Source organism: Camelina sativa, chromosome 9 (genome assembly GCF_030686135.1).
Source record: "Camelina sativa cultivar CO46 ecotype springtype chromosome 9, ASM3068613v1".
Lineage (NCBI taxonomy): Eukaryota > Viridiplantae > Streptophyta > Magnoliopsida > Brassicales > Brassicaceae > Camelina > Camelina sativa.
The window spans coordinates 32,911,806-32,929,898 of NC_141888.1; the positions used below are offsets into that span (position 1 = coordinate 32,911,806).

The 18,093-nt window shown below is 37.9% G+C and overlaps 3 protein-coding genes and 4 non-coding genes across 18 annotated transcripts; 3 read left to right on the forward strand and 4 right to left on the reverse strand.

Moving 5' to 3' along the window:
• Window positions 1-730: 730 nt before the first annotated feature.
• LOC104712457 (non-functional pseudokinase ZED1) lies at window positions 731-4,757 on the forward strand. Of its 10 annotated transcripts, XR_015564978.1 has the most exons (6): window positions 2,237-2,376; window positions 2,454-2,562; window positions 2,653-2,897; window positions 2,977-3,064; window positions 3,759-3,865; window positions 4,191-4,573. XR_015564978.1 is itself a non-coding variant. In XM_019229772.2 (5 exons), exon 1 carries the CDS (start codon window positions 824-826, stop codon window positions 1,778-1,780), a length of 957 nt encoding a protein of 318 aa, XP_019085317.1. In that variant the 5' UTR covers window positions 731-823; the 3' UTR covers window positions 1,781-2,376; window positions 2,454-2,562; window positions 2,653-2,897; window positions 2,977-3,064; window positions 3,759-4,104. The 10 variants fall into 10 exon arrangements, 3 of the variants coding, with proteins under 3 accessions (XP_019085317.1, XP_019085318.1, XP_087319789.1); XM_019229772.2 differs by lacking the exon at window positions 4,191-4,573 and having other exon boundaries at window positions 731-2,376; window positions 3,759-4,104; XM_019229773.2 differs by lacking the exon at window positions 4,191-4,573 and having other exon boundaries at window positions 731-2,376; window positions 2,989-3,064; window positions 3,759-4,104.
• Window positions 4,758-7,420: 2,663 nt separating this feature from the next.
• Window positions 7,421-10,073, forward strand: LOC104774208 (meiosis-specific protein ASY2-like). Of its 2 annotated transcripts, XM_087465178.1 has the most exons (5): window positions 7,421-8,072; window positions 8,177-8,720; window positions 8,793-9,238; window positions 9,318-9,456; window positions 9,532-10,073. In XM_087465178.1, exons 4-5 carry the CDS (start codon window positions 9,334-9,336, stop codon window positions 9,931-9,933), a joined length of 525 nt encoding a protein of 174 aa, XP_087321304.1. In that variant the 5' UTR covers window positions 7,421-8,072; window positions 8,177-8,720; window positions 8,793-9,238; window positions 9,318-9,333; the 3' UTR covers window positions 9,934-10,073. The 2 variants fall into 2 exon arrangements, with proteins under 2 accessions (XP_087321304.1, XP_087321305.1); XM_087465179.1 differs by having other exon boundaries at window positions 7,424-8,072; window positions 8,177-9,212.
• Window positions 10,074-11,401: 1,328 nt separating this feature from the next.
• Window positions 11,402-12,810, forward strand: LOC104712459 (uncharacterized). Of its 2 annotated transcripts, XM_010429362.3 has the most exons (4): window positions 11,632-11,858; window positions 11,950-12,150; window positions 12,251-12,415; window positions 12,509-12,810. In XM_010429362.3, the coding sequence occupies exons 1-4, from the start codon at window positions 11,840-11,842 to the stop codon at window positions 12,592-12,594; spliced, it is 471 nt and encodes a 156-aa protein (XP_010427664.1). In that variant the 5' UTR covers window positions 11,632-11,839; the 3' UTR covers window positions 12,595-12,810. The 2 variants fall into 2 exon arrangements, with proteins under 2 accessions (XP_010427663.1, XP_010427664.1); XM_010429361.3 differs by having other exon boundaries at window positions 11,402-11,858; window positions 12,251-12,810.
• Window positions 12,811-13,164: 354 nt separating this feature from the next.
• Window positions 13,165-13,360, reverse strand: LOC147939082 (U2 spliceosomal RNA). The gene has a single exon (XR_015567743.1). It is a non-coding gene; the product is annotated as a U2 spliceosomal RNA (small nuclear RNA).
• A 1,089-nt stretch (window positions 13,361-14,449) lies between these two features.
• On the reverse strand, window positions 14,450-14,645 carry LOC147939083 (U2 spliceosomal RNA). The gene has a single exon (XR_015567741.1). It is a non-coding gene; the product is annotated as a U2 spliceosomal RNA (small nuclear RNA).
• Window positions 14,646-15,441: 796 nt separating this feature from the next.
• On the reverse strand, window positions 15,442-15,637 carry LOC147939084 (U2 spliceosomal RNA). Its single transcript, XR_015567732.1, has one exon. It is a non-coding gene; the product is annotated as a U2 spliceosomal RNA (small nuclear RNA).
• A 1,832-nt stretch (window positions 15,638-17,469) lies between these two features.
• LOC147939085 (U2 spliceosomal RNA) lies at window positions 17,470-17,665 on the reverse strand. The gene has a single exon (XR_015567739.1). It is a non-coding gene; the product is annotated as a U2 spliceosomal RNA (small nuclear RNA).
• Between the last annotated feature and the right edge of the window lie 428 nt (window positions 17,666-18,093).

The following is an 18,093-nucleotide window of genomic DNA, read 5'->3' on the forward strand; positions in this document are numbered from 1 at the left end:
GCCACCGGATTGATCACTGAGTATACCGATGTTTTTAGCTTTGGAGTGTTGTTGCAAAACTTTTTCACGAGAATGTATGGAGTGGTTGATTGTTGCTGCAGTGAAGATGAGAGTCTATTTGAAGAGTTTGAAGACAAACAAAATGTAATGAATATGAGGATTTCAGATAGGGTGTCCAAATTTGTGGAAGAGGGGAGAATCTTTGAGATGTTGGATCCAAATATATTGGAAAGTATAGGTGACGATGTAACCGAAGAACACAAATACGGCTAATGGAAGCAGTCCTTAACTCCTTATGCTCTCACTCAGATGTACTGGTCATAGAGGTGATGTTCCAAAGATGATGGAAGTTGCTAAGGAACTAAAAAGGATTGAGAGATGGACAAAGAGTGGTTTTAACAAAATTTAATACTCACTTTGGACCAAATGGAAGTATTACCTTTGGTTCTATATATACATCTCTTTGAGGCTTTGTGAAATACTATTTCAGAAATAGCAATACTCACTTTTATATAGAGTAGCTATTTCTGGGCACAGAGTAGCTATTGTAGATTTATTGGTTCAATGTGTAATAGTAAAGAAGATGTGGATCAAATTGAAATGTCTAGTTGAGGGTGTATATCTAATAATATAAATGTATTGGGTGAATTTTTCAGTAATTGGAAAGATATGGATTAGAATGAAATATCTAATCCATATCACTCAGTTACTATCTCAGGAAGAAGAACAAAACAAGTTTGCTCCTTTACAAAAGCCAAAGTTTCGATTTTTCTCTGTAAAGATTCATACTTTTTGAATTTGTTTCTCTAGCTCCAATCATCTAATGAGCAAGAACAAGAACAAGAAGAAGCTAATCGGCAAAACCAATCCGATTCGTTGCTTCTCCTCTGATCAGATCCTTAAAGCTACTGACAATTTCTCCAAGAGCCAAGTAATCTCCAGTTGGGGATATTTCATTTGGTACAGAGGCGTAATCGAAGAAAGACCAGTTTCAATCAAGAAATGGTCCTGTCAAAACCTCTCAAACTTCACAGAAGTGTATCGAGATATCTCTGTATCCTCTCAGATGAGTGGACACAAGAACACCCTTAAGCTTATAGGTTGTTGTTTAGAGTTTGATCTTCCAGCTCTAGTCTGTGAGTACGCTGAACACGGACCGCTTAGTAAAGACGGAGGAATCTCAAGTGGAGAGGTTTTGCCATGGAATGTGAGATTGAAGATTGCTAAAGAGATAGCTACTTCTGTGACTTACCTCCACACGGCGTTTCCAGAGACTATAATCCATCGGAATATTAATCCGACGAACATTTTTATTGATGAGAATTGGACGGCGAAGCTTTCTGATTTCTGGTTCTGTGTTGCAATACCAGAGGGAGAGTTATATGTAGAAGATGAAGTGAAAGGTGTGATTGGTTTTGTTGACCCGGATTATTACTGGACTATGAAAGTTACTGAGAAAGTTGATATTTATAGCTTTGGTGTTGTGATGTTGGTTTTGTTGTCTGGAAGAGCTGCTGTGTTTAATGGACCTGGTGAGACTCCTATGTCTCTTAACGATCATGTGTCTGAGGTAATGGAGAGAAATGGGTTTGATGAGATTGTTGATAAAGAGATATGGAATGGTTTGGGTGGTGGTGGTGATGATTTGGTTCTGAGACGGTCACAGGTTGAAGCTTTTCTTAGGTTAGCTTTGAGGTGTGTGAGATACAAGAAAGAAGATCCAGTGAGTAGTATGCTTGAAGTTGCCAAAGAGCTCAAATTGATTGAGAAACTCTCTTAATTTACTCTTCCTTCTCTTGTTAGATTCTTTGAAAGAATGATAACCTCTGAGAAGTGTTGATGATGTCTCAATGTTTTTTGAGTTCTTGTGTTACTAGTCTATGTCTTGTTCTATCATGAAGAAATCAAGAAATACTTAGCTCTCTTTTTATATAAAGACATTGTCTTGGCAAGCCAAAGAGAGTAACTTCAGAACTCAGATGTCAAATACTCAACTCTCCTAAGTGTGAACTTTTAGTGATGTCTCAATGTGTTTGAGTTCTTGCTGCTACTTGTCTTTGTAATTCTCTATCAAATACTGAGCTCATTTTCATGATGATTCCATTACTGAACAGTGTGATATTACAGTATATGGGCAAGCCAGAAAAAGTCACTTTGCCTCCAATGTGAAAACAACCAAGTGTGAACACATTCAGTCTCATGCTGGTGCTTCTCAAAGTCAACTCTTTTCTTTAGCCGACTACACACTTTGGTTATTGGACCAAACCCACTTTTTTAAGGGGATATATTAGAAACTTAATAGATCCAGTTTTGATATTGCTTCCTTCTTCTTTCTCTTACTCTTACTGCAGCATTCATGGTGCTTTTGCTTCTGAGGTACGATTTCAATTCTAAATTCAATTATTCAATATCGTAGACATTATTATTAAAGGTTGGATTCTTGTTATTGTCAGCATATCTTCCTTTCAGCTTTGGTGTTCATTAGTTTCATAAAACTCATCAAAAGCTATTGAAAAGTTCTTTAGGGCCAGCCTTGTTCTGTTGACATTAGAGATCGAGAAGGTGGGATTAGGTTTATTTGCTAGAAATCTAATCTACTTTTCTTCACTGCAAATTCAATGATTTAGAGTACTCTTTCTCTCTTTATTTCAGCCGTTGAGATTGGATCAATGGAGTTTCTATGGGAATTTTTCACACAGATGAACTTATTGTCTTCTTCTGCTCTTAAGGATAAACCTCTGTAGAGTCTATAAGATGGATCGGTTGAGAACAAAAACAATCGGAGCAAAGACACACCGGCAGAGAAATGTCAAAGATCAGAGCTGAACTGCTGCTGAATATTTGGAAGAACTTGAGTAAACAATTAAATCACAGAAGCAAGTTGAGAAAGCTCTTGGGTGAGTGGTGTTTTGTCATTTAAACATACATACACAATTTTAAGTTTAGCTAGATTCTCTGTTAATGTGGCCGAATCAGCTCTATATCCAGATATTGATTGATGACGAAGATATCGAAGAAGAATTTTTTGAAATGAGAGATGGAGCTTTACAGCAAAAGTTCCCAGGTCATAAGAAGGAAACTAGTTGCTTTTGTTATACCTAATTGCTATACTGTCTTCGTCTGTCTCACAAGTTGGAGTTTGATTGTGTTTGTTAATAATACTGTATCCTCGATATTTTTCTTATGCAATGGATCTCTGTGTTTGCATAGATAGAACTCTCTGGGTATTAATTATTAAAAGATGGACATCATTAGACTGAAATATTGAATGAAGATGCTATCCAAATGGAGGTTTAGGATGTGAATGTCTACCCTGTATGTAGCTCAACTATGCTTAAAGAATCATTTCGTGTTGGTAATATATGACCAATACCTTTTCTGTCAATTGTTTCTAACTTGGCAAACCTGTAATAAATTCCTATTACAAGTAGAGTAACATATTTTATCTAACTTGGTTACCTGTTTTCAGATTTGACTTCTGTTCACTTCTAGTCTTGGTTCCATTGTTTTAATATGTGCATGTCTCTTTCAAATCTATGCTATTATATGTGGATTAATACCCTTTTTCTTGTGAAAAACATATGTCTAGTCTTTCTGCTGTTTCCAGTTTCATTTCACTGTTATAAGTCAAGTCTTTCTTTTGTATGCAGTTTTGAGTTTTTCTAATGAGCCAATGTCTCTGTGCAATGGTGTCCATTGGTTGAATGCGTTTCATGTTCTCTTTTCAGGTTTTCTAACGAATCAATGTCTATGTGCAGTGCCTCGGAACCAAAGCTCTTTGTGCAATGGTGTTCTTGTGTCGCTGTCTTCTCGGTGCAATGTCTCGGAACCAAAGCCCTTTGTGCAATGTCTCGGAACCAAGACAGTATGTTCATTGTCTTGTTCTCTGTTCATTATCCAGATATTGCAAGTTGGCTTACAAAGAGAAGCATTGTTAGGCTAGTTCTCTTTTGTGTAGACATAGAGATGTGGATATGGGATTGTATAGATGACATTATTAATCAAGGTGAGTTTATAGTTGTGTATGTGGGAGAAGGTGATGTGATTATTGCGGTTAACGATAAAATATTATTAATTGGAGGACCCGTAGAATCTTGAAATACATTTGGGGGAACCGTAGTCAATTATATAATAAACCATGGAATCCAAACATTTTTTCTAAACTAATAGTTTTTTTTCCCTTCGATGAGGTCATCCCAAAACCACGTTAGGGTGCCGGCTTCAGCAAGGTCTTGGCTAAATTTTTTGGGATGGGCGACCATCATGGTAAACCCTCTCTCCTTCAAGCCTTTGATCGTGCTGGCAAAATCACCGTCCCCCGTGATAGCTAGCATATTGCCCGGGGGCTGTATATCAAACCCATAGAACATCATCTCTTGTAGTAAGAGAGAATCGGCTTCATCGCGTTAAGAATATCATATAAAGACTTTTGAGTAAAGATAAACCGAAACAGAGGTTCTTGAGTAGAGATAGACTTCTTGCAAAACCTATTTACCTGACAGTTTTGGGGCACACTTTTTGCAATATTTCTCCCGGGGAACAACAACTTTATGCAGTTTGAATTCTTTCTTCAGTTCGAGGAAATCTTCCTCTTTAAATACAGACCTGCTATCCCCAAAACCGGTGATTGTATTTAGGTATAATTTTGAGTGAACCTTCTGAAGTCCAGCATCGATCTTCTTCTTGAGATCTTTTACGTTGTAATTGGTCGTTAAATGGCAGTTTTCAAAGTCCCAATGCCCATCCACACCATAAAACCTTCTGTAGTTCCCGAGAGGACGCGGCATGATTGTTCTTTCACGAAGAAAAGATAATTCGTCTACAATCAATATACCTGAAGATTCTGGAACGGGGTCAGGTACGGAAGGTAGATTTTCGGATACGGAGGAGGGTCCTGGACCGGAATGTGGATTTGGGGAAGGTTCAGGTACGGAAGAGAGTTCTGGACCTGCAGGCGGATTTGTAGAGTGCTTGTGTTTCTTAACTGGTTGGCCAATCTTAAACGATACCAAGGGTCTTTTACCACCCCTCTTGCTTCTCTCGCTCATGATTTTGATTTTGGTTTCGCTAGAGATTAGAGACGAAGATATTCAGAAGAATTAGGTCGCTGTTAGGGTTACCTGACCTCTTTAATAATTTGGCTCGCAAGTAAACCGTCTTTACTGCTTATTTCTCAGTTTTGGCCCTGGCCCAGGCCCATAATAAGTCTAAATACATTATTAAGTCATAATAATATTGAAATTTGCATTTAATATTATTTTTTGACAGAAAATTGTTAAATTATTTTAGGTTAGTACTAAAGTATAGTATATTGCAAGTTGGCTTACAAATATATGCATTCTTAGGCTAGTTGAATTAAGTTTGCTTTTGTGTAGACAGAGAGATGTGGATATGGGAGACTGTATAGATGAAATTATTAATCAAGGTGGGTTTATAATTGTATATGTGGGAGAATAAATTGATAAACTATGTTGAATATGTATATATATTTTTTATTATGAATTTTGGATTGTGAGATTTTAGAAGAAAAAAAAAACATTACTTTTTGTTCAATATATTGAATGTGAATTTAATAAAATATTTATTTGGAAGAAATGTTTAACATACATTTGTGTTAATTTTTTAAAGTGAAAATTAGTCAGATATTTGGATTTATTTTTGGGTGAAAAGGATGGAATCATTAAAAAAATATATACAGAAAAGTTATTTTGATCGTAACTATGTTCGGAAAACCCTGCACGTACTCAAAAAATATGTTTGGTATCATATTTATAATATATTTACGTATCTTTAGGGTTATGTTTATATATTTATTAGGAATGTTAACATTCATAATCCAAACTCATATCAGTTTAATATCAGTTTAGTATTCGATTTGTCTTTAATTTAGTTTAGAGAAAAGACTGTCAATTTCTCTGAGTGCCATGTTGTCTCCAGTTGGAGATATTTCATTTGTTTCAGAGGCGTAATCTAAGAAAGACCAGTTCCAATAAAAAAATGGTCCAGTCAAAACTTCTCAAACTTCACAGAAGCTTATCGAGATATCACTATATCCTCTCAGATGAGTGGGCATAAGAATGCTATAAAACTTATAGGTTGCTGTTTTGAATTTGATCTTCTAGCTCTAGTCTGTGAATACGCTGAACACACGCTTAGCAAAGATAGGAATCTCAAGTGGAGATGTTTTGCCATAGAAAGTGAGATTGAAGATTGCTAAAGCGATAGCTACTTCTGTGACTTCTCTCCACACAGCATTTCCAGACACTATAATCCATCGGAATATTAATCCGACAAATATTTTCAGTCACGAGAATTGGACGGTGAAACTTTCTGATTTCACTACAAGAAAACAGAATGTGGGTTTGTGGAATGTTGTAGAATCAAGGATTCTCACAATGAATTTGTTTAAAGGGGGGGGAACAAATTCACTTAACAATCTCTCTCAAAAACTGGATCTCAAGCTTCTATTGAAAAGGAATTGAAATTTCTTTAAGAACAAGTTAGGTTTCGCTCAAGAACAATTGAAGAACTAGGGCTTTTGTATTAATTTATGGATGCTTTGCATAGAGGACAAAACTCTCTATTACTATCAAACACTTCGATTACAAGATAAGTCAAGTTTCCTTAAATCTCGAACCAAATCTTTGTGAAACTTCCTCTTCAGTGCGTGCGATAAATTTCAGGGGGTTTTCGCAGGTCGGTCTAGCGTCCTCCTCGGGCCATTGCTCTCAAAACCATCTAGAGAAGATCTAACCGAGTACCCTTGATTAATCAGATTTTAGAATTATCCGGTTTGTCCTTGGTTTAGGTCGGTATGTGGTGGGTGCCAATTCCCACACCAACAATTAGTCCCCCTCAGTTTGATATATTCAAATATTCATTCGAATTTACGAACTATAGAAAAGAAAATATTAGACCTAAACTTTAGAAAAACCAAAATTATCTCTTCAAATATTCGCACCATCGCAACTTCCAATTCAGACGAGTTGCTTCAATCAGATCAGAAGCCGAAACGTCTCATAGGTCATGATTACCTTTCATAGGCTGCCGCCCACTTGGTTCTATAAATACTCAGACTCTTTCTTCATTTTTCACTTCCAGCCGAATCAAGCTAAGATATTTTTTGCTCTATTCTCTCTCATCTTCGTGTTCTTATTTATCGTTGCTTTCTTCCACACTCTCTCGGGACTCAAGATGATAAGAATTCTGGTCGTTGCTTCAGGTGGTTCGTCAAAGTTCTAGATCAGCTGCCTTGAGATCGGAGAGCGGAGCCTAATCTTCTCAAATACTCATATCGAAAGGTGCAGCCCAAACTTTTCAGGCTGTTACACTTGAGACTTCTGAGCTGAATAACGACTTGGATCTTGATGGTGAGGGGAATTTCGTAGTTCCATCCGATCTGCCATGTGGGGGCTCGACTTTCAATCTTTCCTTGCCTATACATGGGCCTTCCGCATGCGACATGGGGGTCGGTGAAGATGACAAATCAGGGTTCGCGCTTCCAGGTGTCATGATCAAGAATATTTCTCTTATTCTCGATCATCGAGGTGAGATTGGTGGTTGCCCGACCTTGAGTTCTGTTACAACAGTCACTACGATGCTCAACTCCTGCGGTCTAGCAAGCTATGGCGTTTCAATCGTTATTCCTAGTTCGGATCAAAGTCCGTGGAATCCACCGAAGGGATACATCTGTCTTTATGAATCCTAATAGACGGATTGTCGCCTCTTGTTTCCCCTTCCTTTATTGCTGCTTGCGTATGTTCATCGTAGCGAAATGGCGATCTCCCAGCTTACCCCAGCTTGTATTTGTAACTTTGTGGGGGCATTAACAATTGCCATCGAGGTCGGTATTTAGATTGGGTCCATTTTTTTTGAAGAAATGACGACGCTCAAGTCGGCCAAGAAGAAGGGGACCTCGGTTGTGAACATGCGTCCGACTCAAAACCTTTTGCCTAGCGTTAAGGTCAGCAACTTTAAGCATTAGGATCAGCGGTATTTCAACATCCAAGCTGACCAGAATTCTTCTGAAACCCCATTCATTGCAAGGCGGAGAGTGTGGAACAGTTCTCCTGGTAAAATAACACTTTTTTGCTCGTCCTAGTTTACACAAATCTTACTCACCTAATTTCTTCATTTTTCTTTAGAGTTCACCGCTTACCATTTAAAAAAATGCTAGATGGATTTCGCCTGGTTCGAGACGCACTTTATAGAGGCTCTAATCGCGAGTGGCAACATTTTACTCCAAAAATAATTGAGAGAGCCATGGGTAAAGCCAAAACAAGTTTCCCAGCTTTGCAAACACACTCGACGAATCGTCCAAAGCAGTTGGTACGTCTATTGCTGACTCAAATAGGCTGCAGACCCAAATTCCAACCTCTAAGGTCGAGGCTGTCGTCCTGGAGGACCAACCTGCAACTGAACCTAAAGGGGCTAGGAATGAGACGTCTGATGTTGATATCGATCAGGTTGACATGACATTTGTCAAGCAGGTCGAGGTCTTGCCCCTGCCGAGCAATTTTTTTCCTGAAGCTAAGACGAAGTTCACTGCTTCGAGAAGATGACCGCTTAAGCATCTAAGACAAAGGGAAATTAGGTTGTGTCCGGCAAAAAAGGCAGCAACTTTAAGCAAAGGGAAAAGCGGTTCTTCTACGTCCGAGCTGATTCTAAATCTTCCGAGAGCGCATTCGCTGGAAGGCAGAGAGTGTGGAATAGATCTCCGGGTCGAGCCATATTCTCTAATTATTTTGGACTTATAAAGACTTATTTGATCTAACTTTCTTCCTTTTTTACAGTTCGCCTTAGGCCATTAAAAAAATTTCTAAACAAATTTCAAGAGATCCGAGAGACTCTTTTTCAAGGTTCTAATTTTGAGTGGGAGCAAATCACTTGAAGAAGAGTTGAAAGCGCGATGTGTAGAACAAGGAGGAACTTCCCAAGTTTCACCAAAACACTTGGTGAGTCATCGACAGCAGATGGTACGAATGTCGTCGATTCTAGTCTTCTGGCTTCCACCATAGTGCCAGCTCGAAGTCCAACCTCAGAAATTGAAACTATCGTTCCCAAGCACCAAAATGAAATTGAGATTGAAAGAGATAGAGACTATATGACTACTATCGGGTAGATTCGCAATGTTAACCCGACAACGGAACAGGTCGGAACCGATTTGATCGAGGGAAAAGAAGAAAGAAAAGAGGACACGCTTATCAACCAAGGTCGGAAATCAGTCTGGTCGTAAGAGGTCAGCAAGAAGCAGGTCTAGATTCCAATGATATGTTTTGAGTATCTCAAGAATGTCAGTTTGGTTTTGATTATTTCAGAGAAGTGCCCCTTGCGATGGTGCGGGAGGCAGCGGGCCACCTATGTCGGAACGTGAAGAGCTCCTCATCGATTCTTCTCAAACCAAAAAACATATATTTCGAGGAGAAGTACCTGAATTTTGCTCGGTTTTCAGTTCAGGTATATTTTTCTCCATAATTTCTGTTGTATTTATAGGGCATTAACAGCTCAAGGCGATTTGTCTGATTTTTGCAGTCTATCGCCTATGACAATGCCCTATTTCTGAAGTATAATAGGCGGCTGAAATCTCATTCGACCTCTGAGCACACCTTCCACTTGATGAAGGAATGTTTTGAGCGAGCTCGGGCTATGGAAGCATCACTACGAGGTACAGTTTATGAGCTCGTGGGTGCTGCCAAGGAGACAAAAGGAGTCATGGCCTCCCTTGAACAAATTGTGTCCAACCTATCATCCAGTGAATCAGGCCTCCAGGAGGAAAAGGTGAAACTGCAGGAGAATCACGACTTTGGTTCTTTGCAATCGGGAGCTCCTACTCTGGCTTCCATCCGAGAACCTCAAGGATCTTATGCGGAGGCTTTTCAAACTGACCTGACGATCAGGACGACAGGCGTTGATGCTAACCTTCGTAAAGCCTGAATGTAGACTGCTTCCTCGATTTCTTCTTTTCTTTTCTGTTCTTATTCTTTAAGAATTTGATTCATCCGGGCCGTAGGCATTTGTAATAACAATTTGATTTTGTAAATTTGTTTCACTTTATCCGAATTCTCGAAAGTTAATTTCTTTTCTCTTATAGGTTTTAGAAAAAAGGAAAATCTAAGCCTAGTTGGTTTAGCATCTTCCAACTAAATATATGAAGTCTTTAAGCTAAGTCGGTTTTATCTTTTCCAATTCAGTAAAGGAAAAATATAATCCAAAGGGGATAAATATATGAACCCTCCATTGATTAGCAAGAAAGAAAAAGAAAAGCAATTGTAGACAATTCTCAAGATGTTGTGATTGAATAAACGAGGATTAGGACACATATATATATATATATATATATATATATATATATATATATATATATATATCCTCGTTTATTCAACCACAACATCTTGAGAATTGTCTACAATTGCTTTTCTTTTTCTTTCTTGCTAATCAATGGAGAGTTCTATTTGTTTAGTCGAAGTTGAGAGCATTGGCGCCTAACTAGGCTTATGGATTATCATCTTTTGTATGGAGAATCGATCGAGAAAGAGAGATGTCCTATTACCCAAATATAAGGTTTATGTGGATGTGTTAATATTTCGAGTTGGCCCGGAGGAAAGATACCAACTAGAAAGTTTTTCCTTTCTAATAAATAACATCATACGGATTATCGTAGGCGCCTAACCGCGGTAAATGAGATTAGGTATGATCTGATTCACAAACTTAATCTGGTGAAATCTCATCCGAGAGATTGGAGCAGGAATGACTTTGGTCGAGTGGCAGCTATACCTATATGCTTGTTTGTGTATTGTAATGACTGTCTTCTGGTAGCAAACTCCGCTTTTGGAGAGAATAATCGAGGAGTTATTTATTGTAGTTATTTTACACTTAGGACAATGAAACCCTTTTATTTGAATGTGTCAAGTTCTGAGATGAAGTAGTGAGATGCAAGTCTTGGAATGCATAAGTGGCAGTGAGAAAGCAAGTGTGTGGAAAATTAATAAATAAAAACCTCTAAACTTAGAACAGATGGAAAAATGTTTGGCAGCTACTTGGAGTATGCTCCAACACATGCTCACACATACAAACAATTTAAATGTCTGTTTAATTACTTGAACTATCGTTATTACATAAGGACATGGGTAAACTTATAGAGGTTATGTGTAGAGCACCATAACCATAGCTTCGGGTACCATTCCGGTGTTTGATGCAGCGGAATCCGATCACCGGCGATTTGGTCCGTTATGACCCAATTACATTTTTTGACCCGGTTCTTTTTTATTAAACCAGACCCAAATAATTTTGATCAAACCGATCCAGTTAAAAAAAAAAGATTTCAGTGTAAAAAATGTTAAACACACAAAATATTTTTCAAGTAGTTAAAAATGTTTGGTTCCGAAGTTCCACAATTGCCGGTGATCAGAGTTCAAACATTTTTCCGTAGGAGATCTAGTACTCTATATTTTCTCCTCTGACGTTATATTGAACTCTGAAATAAACAAATAATTTTCTTTTTTGTGACAAAATAATTAATTAATTTCGAAACGTGACTCACTTTTGAGATCGTTTCTTGAAAAATTAGAAGAATGGACGAACAAACCCTGAGGGGATGTTGACACGTGGATAATAGAAAGCGATGGAACGGTTGGTGTTATGTGGGATCTCTAATCTTTGGAAATTAAGGAATGGATCGATGCGGTTAAAATCGTATGCTACAGGCAGAGCTGTGTGGTGGAGAGATCTTATATACTATAACTCTGTTTAATCTTTCTTCTTCGTTTCTCTTGGTCTCTTCTCATTATCGCGCACCCATTGATCAAATAGTTTCTTATTTCTCTCGATCTCCGTCCAAACCATGAGCACCGGTCGATCAAGTAAGATCTCTCTCTCCAGTCGATCTAATTGTGTTTTTTTTCCTCCATTTCGTTATTGTTAATCTGTTTCCCGATTTGTTAAACCTCGCAGCGGCTCACACATGCGTCTTCTGGGACGTCCAGGATTGTCCAATCCCTGATGGTGATTACAATCCTAAGTTGGTTTATCAGAATATCAAATCAGCTCTTGCGGATAAGGGTTATTGTGGTAAGGTGAATATGAGGGCTTATGGCGAGAAGAATAAGATTTGGGATGACTTACTAATTGACGGAATCACGGTTATACCAGCAGGTTGATTTCCTTTTCTTAAACCTAGATAAATATATTTATATATATTTTTCGTGTGTGTTAGTTAGAGACCTCTCCGTGTTTTTTTTTTCTGTGATTCCAGGAGATAAAGTTGCCAGAGTTGATAGTATGATGACCGACGTTCTTTTCTGGGCGCTTGAAAATCCTTCCGACTATCCTCTACTTTTTCCAAATGTGATGGTAGTCTCAAAAAACATCACAGAAGACACGGATTTCCTCGAGATTCTTGATCTTTTAGCATTGCGAGGTTACAATATTCTATTAGCAGATTCTAATAATGTCGCATCAGTAAAGCACCCTGAATTTGTGAGCTCAGTATGGCTTTGGACATGCCTCGTAGATGGAGGAAAACCTATCGATATCTCACAGTCTGTTGAAGATGATGATAAGCTGAAGCAGAAGGAGCTTAGTAGGGCCGCTAAATAAGCCGAAGAGGAGGCGGAATAGAAGGCCAAAGAAACCTCAAAAGTAGTTCCATCAATCTCACTTTTAAATGATCTGTTGTTTTTTTTTGTCTTTATTTCTATGAAGTCTTTGGTTTTGTGTGTATTAAAAAGATTGACATTTCATCTTGTTCTGATAAACTCTGTATTGGGTTCAGATGCACCGTTCGTCGCTAATTCATTCTTCAATGTCTTAAAATATCGTTTTTACTACCTTTTGTACTCAAGAAAGATGTTATGTTATCAAGAAAGTTTAATCAGTAACTTCTAAAAAGTGAAAAAATGGCATTGAGATGCACTTAGGAGACCCGTTGACTAGTAGGATTCAACTGGCTAAAGAACTCAGGCTCCATATGATGCACTCACCATTCCTTTTGTAGCCATAGCTCAAAGCCTGCCATTGTAACTTCAGTCCGACATCATTTGTTACTATTGTTATTGGCTTACATAGACAAAATATGAAGTTCTAATACCTTTTATCTCGTGAAATTTGGTTTTATTTTCTCAGCTTTACCTTTATAGAAAGAGAGACAACTGTTTAACTAAAAGATTGGCGGGTTGAGCCAGGCCCGTGCAGTAGTGCAACGCATGGGCGACTCGCGAAAGCCCAGATAGCAAGCTATCTTAACGGGCTTTCTCCCTTAAAAAATAGAGTTAATATCGTGTGAAGCGATGGCCCACATATCAGATATTAAACTGATAAGAACAGATACTACACTTGATCTTAGCCAAAAGGCCGAGAAAGGTATGATTTGAGCGTAAAGCCAGATTCTTTATATATACTGCAAACCTTATGACCAACGCTCTCTAACTCGTCGATGTGGGACTTCAGTAAAATACACTTTAGATTTCTTCTCTTTAGGCATCTTTATCCTTTAGTCACATATGAAGACAAAACACATACATATGTCCACATGTAACTATGTAAGAACCCAGTGGAAGAAAGATGGAAACATATACAAAAATCATCAAAGAAATAATTGGAGGAGCTTTCTTGCTCAGGGAACTAAAAACGATGCTTGAATTAGGCCCTCTTCTTCCTCCAATGTTGTATTTTTATCTCATTTGCAGAGTATAGTCTGTTTCCATCGAATTTTGCTCTGATTCTGTTTGCATCTATATCCTTTCTTGGCCCTTAACTGACATTATAGATTCAAATTCCAAGTAAACGCCTTTTGTCTACCGTTGAGAGAACGCTAGTATATTGATGGTTCCTTGAGGAAGAAAAACAACAAAGAAACAAAAGAAAAATTCCAGGAAAAAGGTAAGCTAATAGCTAAATACAATTCGCTAGGAGAAAATTCATCGGATCAAATACTTACGGCTACATGTAACTTCGACAAGCCTTGGTTTGTTTCAGTAGATGGTAACAAAAGGCTTTCCCTAAAGAATTCCAATCTATTTGTAACCACTGCACCTATTTGCTCAACTTGCTGCTTCACATTCCTGTTCTTTGGAGTTTTCGTTTCCCCAGAAGGAGTGAACGGTCAAGTGCATACCTAATGCATTTCCAAGATGTGATCAACTATGTAAAATCAGAAGCACATAGCGCATCAGAGGAGCCATGGTTCTCCTTCTTTCAGGGTTGTTACGTAGAAGATCACGAAACAAACGGTACAATGGAAGCTCATTACACGGTGAACATAATTGTCACCAGCATAATCCCAAACACGCTGTGGTTCAAGCTCAAGTGAATTGCTCTGTCTCTTCCTAATTCCTTCATGTCCTTTCTTGTACCTACGATATATATATAGCAAAGCAAAATGCAATCGATACAATGCAAAATGTACCTTACACAGACTAAAGAGAGACTAAATAAATGTTTAACTAAAAGATTAACAGGTTGAGCCAAGCCCGTGCAGTAGTGCAACGCATGGGCGACTCGCAAAAGCTCAGATAGCAAGCTATCATGACGAGCTTTGACCCTTAAAAAATAGAGTTAATATCATGTGAGCCGATGGCCCACATATCAGATATTAAACTGATAAGAACAGATACTACACTTGATCTTAGCCAAAAGGCCGAGAAAGATATGATTTGAACGATCAACTCAGCTTCTTATTTATACTGCGAAGCTTATGACCAACGCTCTCAAACCTGTCGATGTGGGATTCCAACTCATCACCTTTTGAGATTTTGAACAAACCGCCTTAAAGACAATAAATACGCCGTCGAGTCACCATCGTCTGAGTTTGAACCTTTTTTTTAAAGGATTGGTTACAGCCTTTAAGAAGATCTCGCATGCTTTGTCTTGCTTCTATGCCTTTGTATGTTCTTTAACATTGATTACAGAACTATGTAAACACAGAGAAGAATCGGAATTTGGTAAGTGTTCTAATGCAACATTTGAGGAGTTAAGTCATATGTTTGTTAACTTAAGACCTTAATCAACAAGATTTACTGGTTTAGGCTGCAAATTACATTAAAAAGATGAAAAGTGGAAATCTGCGAACTGGCTATGAGATGCATCAGAAGAGCTACATATGATGATATCCACTCACGAGTCCTTTTGTAGCCATAGTTCAAAGCCAAGAATGCCACTGTAACTTAAAAGATGGCAAACACTACAGAGATTTACTACAATAATCACAGATTTACTTGAATGATAGAGAATTCCGAGGTCATTTGTTACTCTTTGTTCTAATAGATTTCTCTAGTATAATCTGGCCTTACTTTCTGGTTTCTACTATAACTTTTTTTTTTTTAATTTAACCACACAAGGTATAGGGAGACTAAGTAAATGTTTAACTAATAGATATAGAGAGACTAAGTAAATGTTTAACCGACACAAGGTATAGAGAGACTAAGTAAATGTTTAACTATAAGAATGGCGGGTTGAGCCGGGCCCGTGCAGTAGTGCAACGCATGGGCGACTCGCGAAAGCTCAGATAGCAAGCTACCCTGATAAGCTTTCTCCGTTAAAAAATAGAGTTAATATCGTGTGAGCCGATGGCTCACATATCAGATATTAAACTGATAAGAACAGATACTACACTTGATCTTAGCCAAAAGGCCGAGAAAGGTATGATTTGAAAATTAGGCTTAGCTTTGGTTTATATACTACAAAGCATATGACCAACGCTCTCTAACTCTCCGATGTGGGACTTTCGGAAGATACAATTTGGTTTTCTTCTCTATGCGTCCTTTCGTTTTTTACTTTTTTAGTCAAACACATATCAAGACAAAACAATACTCCCTCTGTCTCACAAAGATTGAAGTTTTAAACTTTTACACAGTTTAAGAAAACAATGATTACTGAATTTAAATATATATTTTTTTTGATTAAAGGAATATTATTTAATTTTAAACCAATAACAATTCAAGATCTTAAATATTTTCAATGATTACTTCTTGAAATCTACAAAACATCAATCTTTGTGGGACAAAAAAATATCTCAAAACATCAATCTTTGTGAGACAGAGGGAGTACTACAATTCCCTTTTCTACACATCTTTATTCTCTCTGTGCATTACTTGCCGTTGATCACAAAACTATGTAAAATCCAGAGGAAGAAAGATGTAAACCTATAAAAAAGTCATAAAAGCAATCAATATTGGAGGAGCTTTCTTGCTCAGGGAACTAAAATGATGCTTGCTTGAATTAGGCACTTTCCTTACTACAGTCTGAGCTACTATTATGTTTGCTTTTGGATCCTTGTGGGAAATTACTGTAGTCAGAGGTAGTTCCAAGATTAAGGTTTTGTTCTTGCTTCTTCCTCCAATATTGTGTTTTTCTATCTCATTTATAGAGAATAGGCTGTTTCCAACGAGTTTTGCTCAGATTCTGTTTGTATCTATATCCTTTTCTTGGTCTTAGCAGACATTACAGATTCAAATTCCAAGAAAACACCTTTTGTCTAACGTTGAGAGAACATTAGTAGTTTGATGGTTCCTTGAGGAGGAAATAAAACAAAGAAACAAAAGAAAATTACCAGGAAAAAGGTAGCTAATATCTAAATACAATTCGGTAGGAGCATATTCACCTGATCAAATACTTACTGCTACATGTAACTTCGACAAGACTCGGTTTATTTCAGTTGATGGTAACAAAAGTAACAAAGGGCTTTCCCTAAAGAATTCGATATATGGCCTCCAATCACTCACATAGACCACACTTCTCTAAGTAGCTTATATCTTGCATTTGTAACCACTGCACCTATTTGCTCAACTTGCTGGTTCACATTCCTGTTCTGTGTGGACATTGGTGATAGCGATATGATTTCAATGATGGATGTAAGAGGAGAATCTATTTCCTGCAGCTCTTCATCGCTCATGTATCCTTTTCTTTGTATCATAGATGCTTCTTTGACACTCTTGAGATGTCTCCTTCTCTCTCTGTTCCACTCATTGATGATGGAGGAATGTCTGAAACAGGAGAAGCCACATAAGGGAAGCTAACTACTGATAACTTGTACTTCGACATTCTCTGTTGAGAAACAAACAAACAAAAAATATAGTGGGTACACAGATAAGCTGAGAACAAAAAAAGATGGATTTGATTTTGTTACCTCGGCGTTTAGCCCAGGGACATCATCATAACATAACTCATCAGGTGTAAATTGCAGAGTATACATTTTATCATAGGAAGACTTATTGATGGGCATACTTATGCATCAGTACTCAAGAGAGATGTTATGTGATCAGGACAGCTTTATCAGTAACTTATAAAGAGTGATAAGGTAGCATTGAGATGCAATTAGGAGACCCGTTGACTAGTAGGATTCAAGTTGCTGAAGGCTAATTGAGAAATCTGCAAACTCACCATTCCTTTTGTAGCCATAGCTCAAAGCCAGGAATGTCGGACTGAAAGAGAGTAAGACTATACAGAAAGAGAGGCAACTGTTTAACTAATAGATTGGCGGGTTGAGCCAGGCCCGTGCAGTAGTGCAACACATGAGCGACTCGCGAAAGCCCAGATAGCAAGCTATCTTAACGGGCTTTCTCCCTTAAAAAATAGAGTTAATATCGTGTGAGCCGATGGCCCACATATCAGATATTAAACTGATAAGAACAGATACTACACTTGATCTTAGCCAAAAGGCCGAGAAAGGTATGATTTGAACGTGCAGCTCTGCGTCTTATTTATACTGCGAAGTTTGGACCTACATTCTCTAACTTGTCGATGTGGGACTTTTAAAAAAATTCACTTTAGTCTTCTTCTCTTATGGCATATTTCTTCATTAGTCAAATTACTCAAATACATACGAAGACAAAACAATACTACAAATTCTGTTTCTACACATCTTTGTTACTACAAATTTGCCATTGATCACAGAACAATGTAAACCCAGAGGAAGAAAGATGGAAACGTATACACAAATCATGTATTGGAGAAGTTTTCTTGCTTAGGAAATTAATGCTGATTCCATTGAGCTCACTAGAATAATGCTGGAATTAGGCAGTACGTTCCTAGTACCGTCTGAGGCTCTGAGCTGCTATTATGTTTTGCTTTTGAATCCTGGTCGCAAGTTTATGTAGTCAG